Source organism: Nicotiana attenuata, unplaced genomic scaffold (assembly GCF_001879085.1).
Source record: "Nicotiana attenuata strain UT unplaced genomic scaffold, NIATTr2, whole genome shotgun sequence".
Lineage (NCBI taxonomy): Eukaryota > Viridiplantae > Streptophyta > Magnoliopsida > Solanales > Solanaceae > Nicotiana > Nicotiana attenuata.
In genome coordinates, this window is record NW_017671534.1 from 170989 (window position 1) to 193505 (window position 22517).

At 39.8% G+C, this 22517-nt stretch overlaps 1 protein-coding gene across 1 annotated transcript; it reads left to right on the forward strand.

The window, feature by feature from the left end:
- Nucleotides 1-2429: 2429 nt before the first annotated feature.
- On the forward strand, nt 2430-2858 carry LOC109208845. The gene has a single exon (XM_019372000.1). The coding sequence runs from the start codon at nt 2430-2432 to the stop codon at nt 2856-2858; it is 429 nt and encodes a 142-aa protein (XP_019227545.1).
- Nucleotides 2859-22517: the final 19659 nt, after the last annotated feature.

The following is a 22517-nucleotide window of genomic DNA, read 5'->3' on the forward strand; positions in this document are numbered from 1 at the left end:
GCCTAGTTTCAAGATTTCTGCTCTCTTTTGCTTTTCTGAAACTGGTATGTCCTAGTTTTAATTCTAGCCCCAACTCCAATGTGTTTACTTACCAGTTCTTATGTCCATGTTCACTTTAATGTCTGAAGTATTTAATCTTTGTGTAATGTGTTCTGCCCATTTCTTGTAATGAATCCCTTTCCTATATCCCCTTATGTGTTTTGAGCTATGGTTCAAAAACATGGCAATATAACTGAAGTTATTGTCCATGGATATGAACTGGACCCTTTGGGTCCTAAGCTCTTTCAATTTCCCATCCCCATTCCCTTATTATGTGTGTTGAGTTAAAGCTTTGGCCTGACAGTATTCTAATTACTGCCCAGGCCATGGCTTGACCTTCAATAGGTCCTTACTCTCCAATGCTTGGCCAACAGGTTTGGTCAGGGGTGTGCCAGCCTACCTCATGGTTAGGTGTGACCACCAGCCTGCTTTGGCACTCCCTACCCCTCCCTATTACACTTGCACTCATTCTTAGAACTTAAGTTCTGCCCCTCTCTTGTGAGCCTTGCCTTGGGACCCCTGAGCTCCCTCTGAACTTGGACACTTGAGGGTTGGCTCTTCCACACTGCACTATAACTCATTCTGATTAGCATCTTGAGTGTAAGCACTGCCTGGGGTTCCTGAAACCCCTTGGATCTCTGAAACACCCTAGATAAGAGAAGGCCTTGGAAATCTGGATCTCGGAAGTGGCTCAATCTCATATTATTAGACACTAAGTCTGAATTAGGCTGCTCGGATGTAGCTGATAGCTTCTGATGTACTTTTAATTTCAGTCTTGTTCTACTGGTCTGTAATGATTTGTATAAACTCATGGGGATTCAATAAAAAAAGGGGGAGGGGGTTTATTTTTTTATGCACTAAGGGTAGAAAATATGCCTATAGGGATTTATTTCTGATTTGTGCAACTTCACACGTAGAAAACATGTCAATAGGATTTAACATTTGATTTCTGCAACTAAGCATATAGACATCCTGCCTATAGGGTTTGCTTCTGAATTTCTGCATTTTCATATATAGAAATCATGTTCACAAGTTTATGCATCTGCATATAGAAATCATGCCTATAAGATTTCTGCACTTTCATATATAGAAATCATGCTCATAGGAATTCTGCACTGTCATATGTAGAAACCATACCTATAAGAATTATGTATATCATACAGATATCCTGCTCATAAGAATTCTGCATAAAGAGACCATGTCTTTAATATTCTGCATTTTCGCATCTATCATTAGGCAAACAGTTATAGGTCAAATAATAATCAATTGCATTCTAGATATCATGCTCGTAGGATTTCTGCACTCTTCCTAACGTCTGTAAAAGGTGCCTAAAATCAGTAAACGGCTAGAAAGCATGCCTATAGGAAATACCGATTCTGAACTGTCGCGCTCGTTTAAGCAATATCAATTGCAAAACCTGTATTATTCTGTTAAAACTGGCAACCTTTTTTCTGTAATCAGTTTGCCTCTTTCCTAAAACCAGTAGATACCATGCCTATAGGTCTGTTTAACACATAGACAAAAGGTTTAACTAATCAACTGGATCAGTCTTAGACAACTGCATTCGAGTAAGCCTAATGTATACTTCCTGTCTAAAAATATGTGTTGAACCAGTCCGCTTATCGCTTTAATTTAATTTAAGACTAAACCAGTACGTGCAAGACATGCTAAACTCTATGGCTTTATCTGATTTTAGGAGGCGTATGTGAGCCCTACTTGCTTATTTGCTTTCCCCTTTACTTGCATTATGTGTTTTGATTGACGCCTTAGTATTTTGTCCTTTGAAAACTCTCCAAAAGGCCCCAAACCCCTCTCCCATTAGGACTAGTTAGTCCAAATGCCTCCGGGACTGATAGGATTGGGACGAGTACTAGCATGCAATAAGTAACGAGACATTCCGCGCTTTAATACCTTAATGGGGTGGGAAGGGCAGATATGGATATGATGACCACGCGATAACACCACTGGTATAAACGGTTACCGGGTGTTGTGTGGGGTAATCCATATTATTTATAAACATAGGACCCCTCTCCCTTTATCTGTTTATTTTTATTTCAAAAACTACTTTCTTCTCAAATTTCAGCCTCTTTAACTTCGTTTAATTTCAAAATTATTTGCAACTATTATATGAAAACCCCCTCGTATTTGTAATTCTTGCTTGTTTACTTGTTGTTTGCACATAAAGTCACAACTGTAGCATGACCGAGAACCACACTAGTGGATCTTGAGGGGTGCCTAACACCTTCCCCTCGAGATAATTTCTAGCCCTTACCCGAACTCTGGTTCTTCATCTCAAATTCTTCCTTAAAGTGTCCTAATGCACTATAATCATTAGGTTGCGACTCTTCAATTCCAAAACCTAATTCCCAAACGGGAATAGAGTTGTCTTTATGCCGGGAAGGTCTACTACAGAAGTCATTCACCTTGTGAGGAGATTGGTGGCTCAGTATAGGGAAAGGAAGAAGAACTTGCATATGGTATTCATAGACCTGGAGAAGGCCTATGATAAAGTCCCGAGAGAGGTCCTGTGGAGATGTATGGAGGTTAGCGGTGTCCCTGTGGCGTACATTAGGGTGAATAAGGACATGTATGATGGAGCAAAGACTCGGCCGAGGGCTGCGGGAGGAGACTCGGATCATTTTCCAGTGGAGATGGGATTGCATCAGGGCCCGGCTCTTAGACCATTTTTGTTTGCCTTAGCGTTAGAGGTGCTGACGCGACACATACAAGGGGAGGTGCCATGGTGTATGGTATCCGCTGATGACATGTCCCGATTGATGAGACGCGTAATGGAGTTAACGCTAGGTTGGATGTTTTGAGACAAATGTTGGAGTCTAAGGGTTTTAAGTTGAGTAGGACGAAAACTGAGTACTTGGAGTGCAAGTTCAGTGATGGGATGCATGGAGAAGGAGTAGAAGTGAAGATTGATACTCAAGTCGTCCCCAAAAGAGATAGTCTCAAGTATCTTGAGTCGATTATTCAAGGAACGAGGAGATTGACGAGGATGTTACCCATCTTATTGGAGTGGGTTGGATGAGGTGGAGGCTCCTCTCGGGGTTTTGTGTGATAAGAGTGTGCCACCTGGACCTAAGGGAATGTTCTATAGAGTGGTGGTTAGACCGTCTACGCTGTATGGGGCTGAGTGTTGGCGCGTCAAGAAGTCCAATGTCCGGAAGTGAAAGTAGCTGAGATGAATATGTGGTCATACCAAGAAAGACATGATCATGAATGAAGTTATTAGGGACAAGGTAGGAGTGACAACTGTGGAGGACAAGTTACGGGAGTCGAGGCTGAGATTGTTTGGGCATGTGAAGAGGAGAGACATAGATCCTCCGGTCAGGAGGTGTGAGAGTTTGTCCATTGCGGGTCTGAGGAAGGGAAGGGGAATGCCTAAGAAGAATATGGGATAGGTAGTTAGGAAGGACATGTCATTTCTCCAGCTTATCGAGGATATGACTCCTGATAGAAAGATGTGGATGTCGAGGATTAGGGTTGTTGGTTGACAGATAGTAGTTTGTCCCTCCTAGGCTTACCAAAAGTACTAGGACTATTTTTGTGTTATCTTATTCATGAGTCTTTACTATGACATGTTGTGTCATTCATGCCCGTTACCTTAATATATTGTTGTTACTATTGTTTGTTATTTGTTGCCTTATCTCTACTGTTCCTTGAGCCGAGGGTCTATCGGAAACAACCTCTCTATCTTTATAAGGTAGGGGTAAGGTCTGCGTACACACTACCCTCCCAGACCCCATTTGTGGGATTACACCTGGTTCGTTGTTGTTGTTGTTGTTGTTGTCGTCTGTTGTTGTTGTTGTTGTTGTTGTTCTTGTTGTTGTTATTGTTGTTGTTGTACTTAATTAATATGCAAAAAGCGGCACAACATACGCCCATCTCTCGTGGGCGTCTAGTTCTAGAAAAAAAAAAGGAAAAAATAACAAGATTGAAATAAGATTTGAACTCACAACCTCAATTAGAGAGGTACACCCAATAACCATAACATTATATAATATTTTTGGCATGAGTGCATATACATATATTTAAATATTTTTGAGAAAACATAATATTAGTAAACATGATTTAGTGAGGGAAGCATGAGTTCACGTGCCCCATGGAATCCCCCTAGATACGCCCCTGAATTGTTCCTATTAAATAAATAGTACAATCCCATTCAAAGTATGAACACCTATGCTGAGGTGGCACAAAAAAGTGATTTTCATTTCAGGTTGAGCGTGTGAATCATGGTGTTACCTTGTTTTCCTTTTTTTTTTTATAATATTGTTTTTCCTTAAATAGCTTCTCATTTATCTCTTTTTGGACGAATAATCTAGTAGACTCGTGTATTTAATTATTTTGATTAGACATCTCGATCCTTCTACTTGCCTTGTTTTCATTAAGACCTTTCTGTTTGATCAAAACCTCTGTCATTATCCTAACCATGGTTAGGAGCTTGCTTTGGGTAATTAAATCTCAACTTTTAATTATTAACTATGATATGTGACTCTCATCCAAATAGGAACTTGGAAAAATAAAGTAAACGAGAAATGGGGAGGAGTCCATCCATAATTGTATATATATACTCTAACTAGGCAATTTGATAGTGTGAAGCTCTTTTACACTTCTAAGGTATAGAAGTTGAACTCTTTTTATCTTAATATTAGGAGTGTAAAGGCAGAAATTAGTTGAGTTTTCTCTCCTATTTGGTGTAACTTAGTCCTTTAGATATTTTATTTCCTTCTTATATGAAAAATTCACATAAAAATGCTACATCCTCTGCTAAAGATACATTATTACATTAAAGTGAACTTTCATAATCAGTCGACACAACTGCTGGGATTGGTTGAAAAGACGGACTAGAAAAAATTTGATGTCGACCAAAACCATCCCTTTATGCTTGGAGAAGCTCTAATAGTTAATCTTAACAGTAAATAAATGAGCTTGATAGGCTAATTAAGAAAATTTCTTGCTTTTAAATATTATGTCAATTATCATATATTATTGATAGTTTTTCCAATTTCACGTTCATTTTACAACTTCTTTTTCCTTTCTTTGTTGAGATTGATAAAATTATTGTAGAACGAGTTGATAATATTGTAGGAACGAGTTTCCAGGCCTATTTCATATTCCATGTGTCCTCATCAAATATGTCAAAAGTCTTAACAATTTGGAAGAAGCGATCTAAAGAATACAGATAGGGAGGTTATTATAGGGGTCATTGTTATAGCATGCTGCTGGCTGGACCAGCCCTAAAATTGCACATCTTATTTAATCCACTGGGTTAAATTTCAAACATCTTACGTTCTTCCTTGAATTAAAAACAAAATAAAAATACTTATATACAGTGATAGCAGATCTAGAATTTTAATTTGATGGGTTTGATCTTTAAAATTCTTAGCACCAAACTTATTATACAATTAAAATTGTGGTTTCAAAATCTAATAATTTCGTATAGTTTTATTCTTTTTATATTTAGGTATCGTATAAAAACACTACTAAAAATGGCCAATTTCCAATTGAAATTTCCGACGGAAAAAAAGTAGTCGGAAATTTTCGACGGAATCGGTCGGAAAATACATAAAAATATATTTTTCAATTTGTAATAATAGTTACGATTAATATTCCGTCTATATCCGTCGTAAATTTTGGCGGAAAATTGAACCCCTAGCAGTGAGACTACACCCTCCACTTAGTGATGGTCTATATCTTCATATTATCAATGTAATTTAACTTGTTATATTTAGTTGTCTTGCAAATTTTTTTTTGTTACTAATTCACTTATTATAATTTTGTTAAGTGACATGTTATTACAAAAATTCTTTCTTTTTACTGTCTCTTTATAAAAATTTAAACTCTTTCCTCTTAATAGTGAAGGAAGAAAAATATCATGCTATCCAATTAAAGGATCTTAAGTTGAAATCTCTATTGGGGATCAACTAGCTTACTTCTTCCTATTCCTTTGGAAAGTAAATGGCGTTTTGTTTGGGCAAAAGAGAGGACCTAGTCTTGCATTAAGCTTTTTTAGATCCCCATTTCCACACGCTTACTTTCCCGTATGCTGTTTATGCATTTATATATTTTCTTTGTTTATTACTTTTGCTTTTGTGGTCTCCTTTTAGTCTTTGCCCACTTCTTTATATGTCTACTTAGTTTGATAGGAGTACTTTATATTTCTTCCAAGCAAAAGGCTTAAGTGGACTTTGCTCGAAGTGGCCGTCTCACTCCAATGACAGATTGTAAGAACCAAGTTTTTCAACTATTTCAAAATAGTAAGCTGAAATTAAATATCAATTTGTCTTAGTTTTGTCCTAGTCTTTGCCGACCGATCTTGTTGTGTATTTGAGCCCCGTTTTCCTTTTTTATGCTTCACACATATGTGTTTATGGTTTTATGACTTACAGGGGGTCGATTAGTTTCGTTCCGGGAAGATTTCGGGCTGAATTGGACCTTTTGGCTCTTGGCTTATAAGCCTAAGTTGATTATGTTGACCAATGGTTGACTTTTGTGAAAACGAACCTGGAATGGTATTTTGATGGCTCCGATAGCTTCGTATCATGATTTTAACTTGGGTGTATGCTCGGAATCGAGTTCGGAAGTCTGTAGGTTCATTTGTTGGTTTTCCGAAAATTGGCAATTTGAGGTTTAGAAGTTTGATCGTAGGTTAACTTTTAGCTATGTAACGACCCGATCGGCCGTTTTGTGAAATTACGTCCCGTTATCCCTTTATTGCTTTACACTTGTGTGTTTATAACTTTATGACTTGCAGGGTTGATTGGTTTCGCTCCGGGAAGCTTTCGGTGATTTGGACCCTTGATTCTAGACTTAGAAGTTTAAATTTGAAAATATTAACCAAACTTTGACTTTTATGAAAACGATCCAGGGATTGTATTTTTAAGACTCCGATAACTTCGCATTGTAACTTCGGGCTTGCTGCCCGAAATTAATTTTGAAAGTCCGTAGGTTGATTTCTATTGATTTGTCGAAATTCGGCAATTTTAAGTTAAAAAATTTGACCGTAGGTTGACTTTTAGCTATTGAGCTTGGAATTTGATTTTGGAACTTGGAATAGGTCCGTTATGGCTTTTAGAACTTGTCTGTAAAAATTGGCATCATTCGGAGTTGATTTGATAGGATTCGGACACTTAGTTGAAATTATAGAAGTTCTTGAAAATCTCTTTGAAAATCATGCGTTTTAGAGTTCAATTCGTAGTGTTAGATGTTATTTTTGTGTTTTCATTGCGCGAGCAAGTTTATATGGTGTTTTTGGACTTGTGTGGATGTTTGGTTTGGAGCCCCGAGGGCTCGGTGAGTTTCGGACGCTTAGCGGAGTGTTGTTGGAAATCAAAGTTGCTGGTTTTTCTGCACAAGTCTCATATCTCGCATTTGCGAGGTCTGAGTTCGCCTTTGCAAAGGTAGGCCAAGTCTGCTGGGTTCGCATTTGCGAAGTGTACCTGAGGAGAGCTTCTTCGCATTTGCGATCAAAATGGTCGCATTTGCAGAGGGTCCATTGTTCGCAATTGCAAACTATTCATCGCAATTGCGATGACAGCAAAGATGGAAGGACTTCGTATTTGCAAGTGCATCTTCGCATTTGCAGGTTTCGGAATTGCGAATCCCAGGTCGCAAATGCAACATTTGCGACTGGACAAATGGCTGAGGGACGGGAGTTTTGAGTTCATTCTCTCATTTTGAACCCCAAACTTGGTAAGAGGCGCTTTGGAGAAGAGATACGTACAAACCTTGGGTAAGTGATTCTACTCCATTTCTAATCATATTCTATCAACATATCTTAGATTCTAACATCAAAATCATGTGAATCAAAGTAGAAATTGTGAAATTTTGCTAAGTTTTTGAAAAATAAGAAATTGAGTTTTGAGAGTCGATTTGGACTCGAATTTTGAAACTAATCACATATATGAACTCGTGGGGTCATGAGTAGGCGAAATCTACCATTGGACTCGTTTTGACCGGGCAGGCCCCGGGTTGACTTTTGTTGACTTTTTGGGAAAAAATATAAAAATCTTAACTTTATCTATTGCAATTGAATTCCCTAGCATTGTTTAATGATATTGAGTCGATTATGGTTGGATTTGAGCCGTGTAGAAGCTGATTTTGCGGGAAAAGCTATTTCCTAGTGTTGAATTGGCCTAGTTGAGGTAAGTGTCTTGCTTAAATTTGTGTGGGGAAACTATCCCTTAGGATTGGTATTGTTTGATTCAATTAGGTGAAATCCGTGTATGCAAGGTGACGAGTGGGTACACGAGTTGTACATAGTATTTGACCCGTTTAGGCTACTTAGACTATTTTCATGCTTTAATGCAATGCCATATTATGTTCTACATTCTCATAGTCAAATTATTCTTAATTGTGTTAGATTTTCCTTAAATGCCTCAGTTTGTTTAGTATTTGTTCTACATCCTACTTGCTAAATTGCTCCCATACTTTAGTTGAACTTGTTGCCCCTTTTATTGTTACATGTTATCTCTTCATTGTTAGTTATCGTTTTTTAATTAATTGTTCATGTTACCATTTTATTTGTTGACTTCCATTATTTGATGTTTATTGTTGAAGATTATTTCCTTTACTGTGAGCTAGTCTTATCTAATATCGTGTCATACATTATTTCCTCATTGCTGAGTTATTTGGCGTTGAAGTTGTGAAAGTCGTTAATACATTGAGGCGATACTGGTTATTGTTGAAACATCAATCTTATTGAGCATTTTCCATCCATTATTGTTGTTGGTATTCTTGTATACCTTGTGGTGGAGCCATGGACTATTGTTGTGGACACATTGATATTGTTGTTGTTGGTAAGTTGTGAAATGTGGGCACTTGTGATGCGAGTTGTTATTATAATATGGTATTGATGCGCATGCGGCGGTATAAGGTTAGGGTAGATGTGCATGCGGCAGTATAAGATGGGACTTATGTGCGTGATTGCTTGTAGGGGAACTACGTGAAGCCACGCGACGTCATAAGGTGGGCTAAAATGCGTGTAGCTATTTCGGGAAAACAATTTTCAAAACCTATTTTTAAATGTAAGGCTCACGCGACGGTACAAGGAAGGATTGTGATTGGAATTGTGAAATGTGAATACAAGGCGATACCTCGGTTGTTATTCTTGATTATACGAGGCGGTACCTCGGTTTGATTTCATTATACGCGAGGCAGTATTTCGTTATGTTTCTTGCTGTTTGTTTCATGTTGCAAAGTGTTGTGGAAGGAATATTTCTTGTTGCTTCATTCGTTATTACTCTAGCAGTTGTAGTTTGTATGTGATCATTGTAGTACTTCATTTGCTTCTTTTATGCTATTTCTATTGTTAACTTTCGGCACTAGCTCTTGCTATTGTCCTGTCGCGTATCAGTTATTCTTCACTTCTGTTACTTATCCGTATTACATTTTTATACTGTCTATTTCATATCCTAGTATGTGTCTTGACCTGGCTTCATAAGTACTCTACTGAGGTCAGGCTTGATACTTACTGGGTACCGTTGTGGTTTACAGATAATATGCTTCTGCACATCTTTTTGTGCAGATCCAGGTATGTCTTCTCGTGCCGGTACATAGAGATTTCCTGCTAGCTGCTTTACCGGAGACTTCAAGGTATGCCTGCTCGGCGACCACAGGCCTCGGAGTCACCTTCCCTTATTTTCATTACTATTGTATTTCCTTTCGTACAGTGATGTAGTGGTACTCTAGTTGCATTCTGTAGAGCTTATGACTCAGTTCCACCGATTTTAGGGTGTGTACTTGTGAGATTCTATTTTCAGACGGTTTTTTCTATTATTGAGTCGCTTTCACTAACTTGTCAATATATATATATATATATATATATATATATATTTGTTCAGTTGTTGTTATTTGTTAGGCTTACCTAGTCGTAGAGACTAGGTGCCATCACGATATCCTTCCAAGGGAATTTGGGGTCATCAGGCTATCGGGTTCGAAATTTGGTTTTGGGACTTGGAATAGGTCCATTATACTATTTAGAACTTTTCTGCAAAATTTGGCGTCGTTTAGAGTTGATTCGATAGGATTCAGACGTTTAGTTGAGATTCTAGAAGTTCTTGAACTTTACTTGAAAAATTCATGTGTTTTGGTGTCCGATTCGTGGTTATAGATGTTATTTTTGTAATTTTATTGCGCGAGCGAGTTCGTATGATATTTTTAGACTTGTGTGGATGTTTGGTTTGGAGCCCCGAGAGATCGGATGAGTTTCTAATGTGTCGCGAAATGATTTGGACTGAAAGTGGAATTGCTGGTGTTTTAGTGCTCTGTTGTCGCAATTACGAGCACCAGCCTCGCAATTGCAAAAGGGACATAGGGTGGTCTGAAGTCGCTTGCGACTTCCCCTTTCGCATTTTCGAAGTTGACCTGGGATGGGTAGTTCACATTTGCGATAAATTTGCCACTTTTGCAAGGGAAGCAGGCTTCACAATTGCGAAGCCCATGCCGCAATTGCATCTTCCCACATAAGCTGTCAGTGCCGCATTTGCGAGGCATTCTTCGCAATTGCGAGGGTTCACAATTGCGAACCCAATGTCGCAATTATGACACATGTAACTGAACAAAAGGTTAGAAAGTTGGATTTTAGTCTCGTTTCACACATTTTAGGACCCTAGGCTCGGTAGGAGGCGATTTGAAGAGGGAATTTTCATCTACAAACATTGAATAAGTGATTCTAACTAATTTCTAACTATATTTCATGATTATATCATAGATTTAACATCAAATTTGTGAGAATCAAAGAGGAAAATTGAAAAAAATTCCAAGTGTTTTTGAAAAATGAAAAATCGAGTTTTGAGAGTCGATTTGGACTCTGATTTGAAAACTAAACACATATATGGACCGTGGGGTTATGATAGTCATAATCTATCCTTGTACCCGGATTTTGATTGGGCGAAAAGGGGATTGACTTTTGTTGACTTTTTGGAAAAAGTGTAAAGATCATTGCTTTATTTATTGTAATTATTTTCATGTTCGATGATATTAAGTCACTTTTGGTTAGATTTGAGCCGTGTGGAGGCGAATTTTAGGGAAAAAGGTATTTTCGAGGGTTGAGTTGGCCTAGTTGAGGTAATTATCTTGCGTAACTTTGTGTGAGAAAACTACCCCTTAGGACTCAGGTTGTTTGTGCTATTTGTATTATGTGAAATGCCGTGTAAGCAAGATGACGCGTGGATACACAATTATATGTGGTATTTGACCGGTTTAGGTTATTTAGACTCTTTCCATGTCTTTAGTGGATTGTCATAAGATGTTATATCCCTCATTGTTAATTAACTCTTACATGTGTTAATCTACCCTTACATGCTTTATTTGACATTGTTAACACTTGTTCTACCTCTTACTTGTTATTTTGCTCTTATATGCTTAATTGAAATTATTGCCTTCCTTATCGTCTTGTTACATCTGTAATTGTTGAATTACTTTTATTTGAAGTTATTATATCGTGAAATAACTTCTTGTTGAGTTATTGGTGTTGAAGTTGTGAAAGCTATTATCACATTGCAGTGAAGTGGTTAATTGTTGAGATAACTTTCTTGTTGAGCAATTGACATTCACCTTGTTATTGTTGAGATTCTTGTGCATATTGTAGTTGAGACATGGGCTATTTATTGTGGAAATATTAATATTGTTGATTCTTTTAGAAAGTTGTTGCATATGGGCACTTGCGGTACGAGTTGTGATATTGATAAGCATGCAATAGTATAAGGCTAGTAGTTGATACACATGCAGTGAGATAAAGTGGGCTTGATACGCGTGTTGTCAGTAGGGGAACTACTTGAAGCCATGTGGTATGATAAGGTGGGCTAAAATACGGGTAGCTATTTTGGAAAAAATAATTTTCAAAACTAAATGTAAGACTCCCGCGGTGATATAAGGAAAGATTGTGATTGATATTGTGAAATGTGAATACGAGGTGGTACCTCGATTTCGATTCTTGTTGTGCACTTCATATTGAAAAGAGTTATTGGTTGAACATTTCTTGTTGTTTTTCTTCTTCCTTGTTTTATTAGTTTTATCCGCATTTGATCACTTGTGGTTCTCATTATTGGCTTCCTTCTTGTTGTCTTGTTGCTTACTATTCTATAATTAGTTTACATTACCAAACTTTTTTGTTATCATACATTTCTCTGCTTTCCATTTACTTCTCGTTATTATATTTTGTCCCGTTTATCTTGTCCTAGTAGGTGCCTTGACCTTGCTCGCCACTATTCTACCGAGGTTATGCTTGATACTTATTGGGTACCGTAGTGGTGTACTTATACTACGCTTCTGCCTATTAGATCCAGGTACATCTGCCCCTGCCGGACGCTAGAGGTTGATTGACAAGCTGCTTGTGGAGACTTCAAGGTATACCTGCTCGATGTCCGCAGGCCTCGGAGTCACCTTCTATTTTTAGACATTCTACTATTTGTTTCTTGTTTTCAAGATAATATTGTATTACTAGACTATTAGCACATTCTTGTAGAGCTTATGACTCTGTTCCACCAGGTATTTGGGGAGTTGTTGTCCGTTGTATTGTTGAGTTCTATTATGATAGTTTATACAGTCAAATTTGAAGTTTTATCATTATTTCTGCTGTTTTTCAATGCATGTTAGGCTTACCTAGTATTAGAGATTAGGTGCCATCACAACATCCTAGGGTGAGAAATTGGAGTCGCGACATACTCAATGCTCATTAATTTACTTTGACATGATGCAAGTCATATATTATATTATTTTAACTAAACTCCCTAGGATTTGATATATAGTTCATAAATAGAACTTCCTCTGTTCTAGTTTACGTGAACCTATTTACCTTTTAGTCCGATTAAAAAAGAATGAATCATTTCTAAATTTGAAAATAAGTTAACTTAAATTTCCCATTATACCTTAAGTGAGAGGCTTTTAGAGCTAAAGGAATACTTTGACATGATTAGGGCCCAAGTTTCAAAAGAATTATATTGGGAGAAACTCAAAAATAGTCAGATTTATAAGTGGTCATTCAAAAATAGCCACAGTTTCAGAAGTAATTAAAATTTAGCCACTTTTCATGTAAAGATAAATCTGAATGAAAATACTATTTAAAATCCGGAAAAGTACTCCTGTATAATATACTGGAATTCCAGCATAATATACTGAAGATTCGAGCACCAGTGCTCCAATCTCCAGTATATTATACTGGAACTTTCCGCGTGTTGGAGTTCCAGCATGAAGATCATACACAGGTGCACCGATCTCCAGTATATTATGCTGGAACTTTTTGTGTTGCAGTAAAATAGTAGCTATTTTTCTATGACTTTGTGAACGCTGGCTATTTATGAATGACCAGTCCGAAATTGGCTAGCCCCTGCTATTTTAACAATTATATTCAGACAAACATTATGAATTGTTTAAGACCAATTTCAAAAGTTTTCATTTCTTTCTTAAACTCTGTCCAGTCAAATAAACTCACATTAATTGGAACGGAGGGAGTATAAGCTTACATTCATTGACATAGAAAAATAAAGTTTGTGACACACCACTACAACCAGAGGCGGACCCACACTGACTCAAGAGGATTCAATTGAACCCGCTTCGTAATTTTTTTTTTTTTTACTATTTTTATGTGTAAATTATCTTTCTAAGAAATTTTTATAAATTAAAGGCTGTTGAACCCACTTGACAAATGGAGTGCCTTGCTCCGATGGTGCTAGCGGGTTCATCATACGTGAACGGTCGTGGGTTCGAAACCAGGTCTTGCATTAGTCTTGATGATTTTAATTTTCCAAAGCTTTTCTGGTCTTTCTTTATTTTTACTACATCCGCTAAATGAAGGAAAGCCACACAAACACATACAGATGTGTTTGGTTTAAGAATGGAGCTATTGAGGTGAATATTTTAAAGGACCCAATATACATAAAAATATAATTTATATAAATTGGTAGTTATATACATAATGATTTTCGTTTTTGATTTTCCTTTAAATATTATTCTATCAAAATATTTTACTTGTTTCTTCACTATCGACATGCATGGCTACTTCTTCTTCTTCTTCTTCTTCTTCTTCTTTTATGTATTAGTTTCTTTTCATAGTTTTGGAACTTTTTATATTGAAATTATTAATTTAATTTTGGTTATAGCTCTCTTAAAAGAAAAGAAACTAATGTTGTTCCTGTTGTTTCTTCTTCTTCTTCTTCTTCTTCTTCTTCTTCTTCTTCTTCTTCTTCTTCTTCTTCTTCTTCTTCTTTTATATTTTAATTTATATTTCTTTTCATAGCGTAAGTCAAAATTATGAGTTTGATATTCTAATATAGATCAAATTAGTGTTTGTTACGATAAACTTTATAAAATAAGTTTTAATAAACTGTAAATATGTAGAGCAATAGATCAGCTGTTGAAATCTAGGTAGAATTTTTTATTAAAAAAAAACAAGGCGATTGAAAATATGTAGAGAAATGGATCTGCTGTTGAAATCTAGGTAAATTTAAAAAAAAAAACAAGGCGACTTAATATAAAGAGTAGCGAGCAACTTTTTCTTTAACATTATATCAAGAACCTAAATAAAGAGAGCAAGGTAAACCTTGTGTGTTAACTAAGTGTCGCTTTTAATGTTTACCATAGTCGAGGATCAGTATATTTGCTGCCGTGGACTAGTTAGTATATGTCTGAACCCGCTTGTATAAAGTTTTGGATCCGCCACGGACTACAACGACTTATTTAAAATATTGAATAGCCCTTTATATAGAAGCAAGTTCAACTAGTTTATGCTAAAGTTCAACTTCCATTCTGAAGTCAAAACGAGTAAAACTTTTGGCAACAAAATATTAAAAATTAGCCCAAGGCATGAACTCCTAGCACGCACTTTCTCTGCAAATGTAGTGAGTCTGTAGTACTTTTGCGTGTTAGTTGGGCAGTCTGTACTACTCCATTGTTAGGCTGATTCGTTGCTCACTGTATACGGTCAAAATCAAGGAAGGCCGATTTCGAGGCTTTTATGGAAATTCGAGCCCGGCCTTGATAGGCTCGGAGCACGGTCCAGGGCTCGTCCCCGAAGCATTCGCCTCAAGGGGGTAGACCGAAGATTCATCATAGCATACCTCGAGACAACATGAAAATCGACGGTCATCATAGAAAGGCGGAGAGATTCCCAAGGGCACGTGATCAGAACCGACAGGCCCTGGAAGAATGGGACAAATCAGTACTGAGCTATTATACAGCTGTACCAATAGCCTTTTTCCTTCACTATTAGACATGTACTATGTTGGGATCCCCCCTCCTATATAAAGGGGACCCTTGTCATCTTGTAAAGGCATTCGGATTATTACACAACATATTGAATACAATACAACATTATCTGCTATTTGCTTAGACAATTGTTCTACACATTTATTGCTTATTCTTACATTGTTCATTCATTGTTCATCTATTGTTCTTCATTTAATGCTCATTACTAATCATAGAAGGCTACCTTTAAGGCCCTCATTACCATTGATCCTTCATCAATAGTTCATCGTTATTAGCCCATCTAGACCTCGAGGTCCTGCTTCAGCCAGCTCGAGGCCCAGCTTTGTGACCCCATTGGTTTGCATATCTTATTCTCCTTACTTACCCCTAGCATCTATTGCTCAACTAGTATAAAAAAAATCGCGTATTTTTAGAACCACAAAATCAAATATAATTGTAGTTACCATTTTCAAAGTAAACAGTTTGGCGCCCACCGTGGGGCTAAAATAATAGTGATTGTTTTGGTGCTAGTTTTCCGAAAACACAAGTTATTCTTCACACTTTCTCTTGTCCAAGAATCTCTGATTTCAGGTCAAAATGTCTAACTCAGCAAATGCATGCGAAAATGACGGTATTGGGCTTCAGGGAGGAAATGGTGCATATGCCGATGTACCACCGCAAAACCCAGGGGTAGCACCAACAGATGCCGGTGTACCACCGCAAAACCCAGGGGAGGCACCAGCACAAATCCCCATCAACGCGAGCTCACTGTACTTGTCGATGTAAGCTCTCCTACCAACGAAAGTGTGCACGGTGAGGAACGAGGCGTTAATCTTCAAGTCATTTTTGAAATGTTTCAAGTACAACAAGTGGCTATCGCCCAGTTGCAAAGTCACCAAAAAATTCCAAGCACAACAGCACCGGAAACGGCTCCTCAAATCGAGTGGGCACATGAGAGATCGAGTAACTATGGGTCTTCCTTAATTGACAGGCATTCGAGGCCAATGAAGGCACCCCGATTGTCGGAATACAACTTCAACATCGATGTCTCGGAAATCGTATCAGTCATGGGTAGAATCAGGGATACAAAATGGCCAAAACCCGCGCAGTCAGATCCTTCCCGAAGGAACCCCAACTTGATGTGCGAATACCATGGCATTCGTAGTCATAGGACCGAGGATTGTAGACAGCTCCGAGAGGAGGTGGCCCGGCTGATTAACGAAGGGCACCTTCGAGAATTCCTCAGTAATCGAGCCAAAGACTGCTTTTGAGAAAGAGAGGCGAACGGAAAGAATGGACCAAAAGAACTTCAGCACATCATTCACATGATCGTTGGAGGAACCGACGTCCCACAGGGACCCATGTTCAAACGGGCCAAAGTGCCCATCGCAACGAAAAGGCAAACTCGGAATTACATACTCGAGGACGCCCTTACAGTTAGAGAAGAAGACATCGAGGCCTTGCCCCTACCACATAATGATGCACTGGTAATTTCTTTTCTTTTGAATAACGTTCAAATTAAACATGTGCTCGTGGATCTAGGTAGCTCGACCAACATAATTAGGTCGAAGGTGGTGGAGCAGCTCGGACTGCTCGATCAGATCATACCCACCTCTTGAATCCTCATTGAATTCAACATGGCAAGTGAGACAACAAAAGGAGAAATCGTCCTCCCAATCAACGTGTCCGGTACAGTGTAAGACACCAAGTTTCATGTCATCGAAGGTGACATGAGGTACAATGCCTTACTCGGAACACCGTGGATTCACAACATGAGGGCGGTACCATCAACTCTTCATTAGATGATGAAGTTCCCTACAAAAGGTAGTATAAAAACAGTGCACGGAGAACAACATGCAGCTAAGGAGATGTTCGCGGTAAGTGACATGGCACCAACATTGACTCCCCCCGTTCAAGGCGAGTCAGGGAACAGGTTGACCCCCGAGGAACGGGTGGTCCGTGAGCATTCGAACAAAGATGACGAGGAAGACTTCCTCACCCCTCGGGCCTTCGTTGCCCCCGAGGAGTCGGATGCAACAAAATTAACAGTCGAAGAACTTGAACATGCCGTCCTGATCGAGCATCTTCCAGATCGAAAGGTATACCTGGGAACGGGATTAACCCCCGAACTCAGGAAAAAACCCATCCAATTTCTTATTAAAAACGTTGATTGCTTCGCTTGGTCCAATTTAGACATGATAGGGATCCTGCCAGAAATAACCACCCATCGACTAAGTGTCGATCCCAGGTTCAAACCAGTAAAGTAAAATAGGAGGCCTTAATCCGAGGTAAAGCATGCGTTCATCAAAGACGAGGTAACAAAACTCCTCAAAATAGGATCAATTAGGGAGGTAAAATACCCCGAATGGTTGGCTAATGTGGTAGTGGTTTCCAAAGAGGAAATAAATTAAGAATGTGCGTAGATTATAAAGACTTGAATAAAGCATGCACCAAATACTCATCCCCATTGCCCAACATCGATCGCTTGATCGATGCCACGACCGGCCACGAGATCCTCACTTTTCTCGACGCCTACTCCGGGTATAATTAAATTCGAATGAACCTAGAGGACAGGCAAAAGACTTCGTTCATCACAAATTACGGTACATACTGTTATAATGTAATTCCATTCGGGCTAAAAAATGCGGGATCTACGTACCAACGCCTAGTTGATAAGATGTTCGAACATCAAATAAGCCAATTTATGGAAGTTTACATTGATGACATGCTAGTTAAGTCCCTGCGTGCAGAAGACCATTTGACTCATTTGCAGGAAACATTTGATATCCTTAGAAGCTACAACATGAAGCTCAACCCCGAGAAGTGTGCCTTCGGAGTAGGATCGGGCAAATTTTTAGGCTTCATGGTGTCAAATGGGGGGATTAAGATCAACCCCGACAAAATCAAGGCCATTGAAGAAATCACAGTGGTGAACAATGTAAAAGCCGTACAACGGCTGACCGGCGGATAACGGCCTTAGGCCGATTCATCTCGAGATCATCAAATCGGAGTCATCATTTCTTCTCCTTGCTCAAGAAGAAAAATAGCTTTGGAGGGACTCCGGAATGCCAACATGCCTTAGAGGAATTAAAGCGGTATCTCTCGAGCCTGTCTTTGCTCCACACCCCGAAGGAAGATGAAACAATGTACTTGTATCTGGACGTATCCGAGGTAGCGATAAGTGGTGTGTTGGTTCGGGAAGAACAAGGTACGCAATTCCCTATTTATTACGTGAGTCGGACTCTTGAAGATGCTGAAACCAGGTATCCACACTTAGAAAAATTAGCTCTTGCATTAATAAGTGCATCTCGAAAATTGAAACCTTATTTTCAATGCCATCGTATATGTGTTTTAACAACATACGCTCTTCGAAATATCTTGCACAAACCTGAATTATCGGGCAGATTGGCCAAATGGGTCATCGAGCTTGGAGGGTATGATATCGAGTACTAACCCTGAACGGCTATCAAGTCCCAAATTATGGCGGACTTCGTGGCCGACTTTACACCTGCCCTCGTGCCCGAGGTAGAAAAAGAACTCTTGCTAAAAATGGGCACGTCATCAGGGGTATGGACGCTATTCACCGACGGTGCCTCGAACGTGAAAGGGACCGGGCTCGGGATCATTCTGAAATCACCTACGGGTGGTATGATTAGGCAATCTATAAAAATGCCAAAATTTGCTAATAACGAGGCCGAGTATGAGGTTATGATTGCAGGTCTCGAGCTAGCCAAGAGCCTAAGGGCAGAGGTCATCGAAGCAAAATGCGACTCCCTTCTGGCAGTCAACAAAGTAAATAGGAGCTTCGAGGTTCGAGAAGACAGGATGCAAAGATACTTAGACAAACTTCAAGTCACATTGCATCGCTTCAAAGAATGGACTCTGGTCCACATTCCTCGAGATCAGAACAGAGAGGCCAATGCACTCGCGAACCTGGGGTCGTCCGTCGAAAAAGACGACATACTTCCAGGGGCTGTTGTACAGTTATCCGAGTCGGTGATTGAAGAAGGCCACGCCGAGATCAACTGAATAGATCTAACATGGGATTGGGGGAATAAATACATCAACTATTTGAGAAACGGGAAGCAGCCCGCAGACCCAAAAGAATCGAGGGCCTTTCGAGTCAAAGCGACTCGATTTTCACTCGACAAGAATGGAACACCATATAGAAGGACCTTCAACGGACCTCTAGCAGTATGCTTGTGACCGAGGGACACCGATTATGTACTTCGAGAAATCCACGAGGGCACTTGTGGAAATCATTCTGGAGTCGATTCTCTGGTTCGAAAGGTGATCAGAGCAGGCTACCATTGGGACAGCATGGAGAATGACACCAAGGAATTCATTCGAAGGTGTGACAAATGCCAAAGGTTAGCGCCAATGATTCACCAACCCGGTGAAAAGCTACATTCAGTCTTTTCACCATGGCCGTTCATGAAATGGGGGATGGACATCATTGGCCCCCTACCTACGGCGCCAGGTAAAGCTAGATGTATTCTGTTTATGACTGACTATTTCTCGAAATGGGTGGACACAGGCATTCGAGAGAAAAAGAAGTCGTTGACTTCATCCGGGATCGCATCACATGCCGATTCGGGGTCCCCTTCGAGATTACATGTGATAACGGGAAGCAGTTCATAGGCAGCAAAATGACGAAATTCCTCGAAAATCATAAGATCAAGAGAATCTTTTCAACGCCCTATCACCCATGAGCAAATAGACAGGTCGAGTCCACAAACAAGACCATCATCCAAAACTTGAAAAAGAGGTTAGGAAATGCGAAGAGAAATGGAGAGAGGTATTGCCTGAAGCACTATGGGCACAGGAGAGAAATTGTTCTCTTTGGTATTCGGCTCCGAGGCTCTGATACCGGTCGTGGTCGGAGGGCTAAGCGCCAGATTCCGACATGCCGCCGAGGACTTGAGCAGAAAGGCCATGACTACAACCCTCGAACTACTAGATGAAAATCGAGAGACTGCACTAGTCCGAATGGCCACCCAAAAGCAGAGGATTGAGAGATATTATAACAGGAGAACAAACCTCCGATACTTCGGAGTCGGGGACCCAGTCCTAAGTAAAGTCACCCTCAACACTTGAAACCCAAATGAAGGGAAACTAGGCCCGAGCTGGGAAGGACCGTACCGCGTCCTCAGAGTAGTAGGCAAAGGTTCCTACAAACTCGGCACCATGGAAGACGAGCAACATTCAAGAAATTAAAACGTATCAGGGCTCGAACGCTATCATTGCTAAGGTACAACCCTGCCCCCTTTTCATTTACGTTTTACGCTAACCTATTTTAGGTACTCAATTGAAAGGAATCGAAGCACCCTCTAGATCAAAGACCTTGGGTTTTAAAGCATGCGTTGCACTTTTTTCCCGTTGGACCGGGTTTTACCCCGAACGGGCTTTACCAGCGAGGTTTTTAACGAGGCAACACCCATATGCTACCTAAGGAGAACTCATCAAGTATTCAAGGTTTCTCTTTAATCAACCTCAAATACTGGGGGGGGGGGGGTACGGGGCATCACCTCAGGAGGTCACCTCTCGGAGGAAATCAAACTATGCCTAGGAGGACCTCGATAGGAGAATGTTGTATTGGGCCAAACGGTCAAACGAACCATGTCCATGTAGAATAATTGAGCCTCCAAAAGCAAAAAACGTGTACGCATGTATCAAGTAATTGAGGAAGCCTCTTTGTTTGTCAACACTTTGTGCCTCAAAGAAATTCACTACTATCGCAAAAAATGGCCCAAGAGCCAAAAACTCTCGAATACCCGGGGACTGTCATCAAACAGTTAGCTCATCGGGCCATCAAAGTCTCGAATTCGTAAGACCTCGATCAGGCAACTTCGAGCCCATAAGCCCTCACTGAGGAAACATCAAATCTGTAAGACCTCAACGAGGCATGCCCAAACTCATAAGCCCTCACTGAGGCAATACTTCTGTATGACCTCAACGAGGCATGCCCAAACTTATATGACCTCAATGAGGCAATACTTCTGTAAGACCTCAACGAAGCATGCCCAAGCTTATAAGACCTCAATGAGGCAGTACAAAACTTATAAGACCTCAACAAGGCATACTCAAACTTATAAGACCTTAAAAAGGCATAACCCCGATATTAAGGCCAAGGCTATATATCAAACTTATAAGACCCCTGAAAAGGCATATCCTCGATATAGACGCCAAAGTCACCACATACGGGGGCTAAAGACTACGGCCAAACATAAAGACTACGGTCGAACTGAAAGGCTACTGCCGAATTAATGCGGCTCGGAGACTTCCGACTGCTGCCATAAAACTAAAAGGCCTTCAAATACTTCGAAGATAATTCGAAAAGAACCGGTTAATCAGGCTACCCTCGGCATAAGCAAAGGAGCTTTGATAATATTATCCCCGAACAAAAAAAAGGGCTTCGAAAAAAATCAGCCTTACATGAAAAGGCTTCAAAAACAATCAGCCTTCGACAAAAAGGCTTCGAAAACAATCAACCTTCGACAAAAAGGCTTCAAAAACAATCAACCTTCGAGAAAAAGGCTTCAAAAAAAATCGGCCTTCGATAAAAAGGTTTCGAAAACTCAGCCTTCGAGCGAGCCTCCCGAGGTATTCAGCTATCGTCATATATCGACTCATAATCGAGGTTCTCGTTTGGGCCGTTGAAGAGTCGGACGAACACAAAACATGCCAAGGCATAATCAAAACTTCAAAAGTCTTTAGCCAAAATGAGGGAAAACAATAGCCATACTAGAGGTCGCATCGACCCAATCCATAAAAGAGCCTAAGGGCCAGCCGAAAGAGCCTAAGGGCCAATGCGTAAGAGCCTAAGGGCTAGCCTAAAGAGCCTAAGGGCCAATGCGTAAGAGCCTAAGGGCCAGCCTAAAGAGCCTAAGGGCCAATATGTTAAAAACCTAAGGGTCAATGAGCCCGAGTCAAAATTTGACTTGAGGATCGAACACCGAACGGTCAACTATTATCAATCACTCACTCGATTATTTAGCCCAAGGGCTACCCGAGTTCGAGAAGGTGGGGACTATTTATAAAGCCTTAGGGCTAAATTTCTCTCGAGTTCGAGCGAACTCTCACTCAATTATTTAGCCCAAGGGATACCCGAGTACGAGCAGGTTCTCACTCGAGGACTATTCAGGGCTATCTTTCTCTCAAGTTCGAGCGAATACTCACTCGATTATTTAGCCTAAGGGCTAACCGAGTTCGAGCAGGTTCTCACTCGGGGACTATTTATAAAGCCTCAGGACTATCCTTCTCTCGAGTTCAAGCAGATTCTCACT

What these genes read in the sequence shown, in the direction of transcription:
- LOC109208845 (XM_019372000.1), top strand. Translation starts at nt 2,430, where the DNA reads ATGCCGGGAAGGTCTACTACAGAAGTCATTCACCTTGTGAGGAGATTG.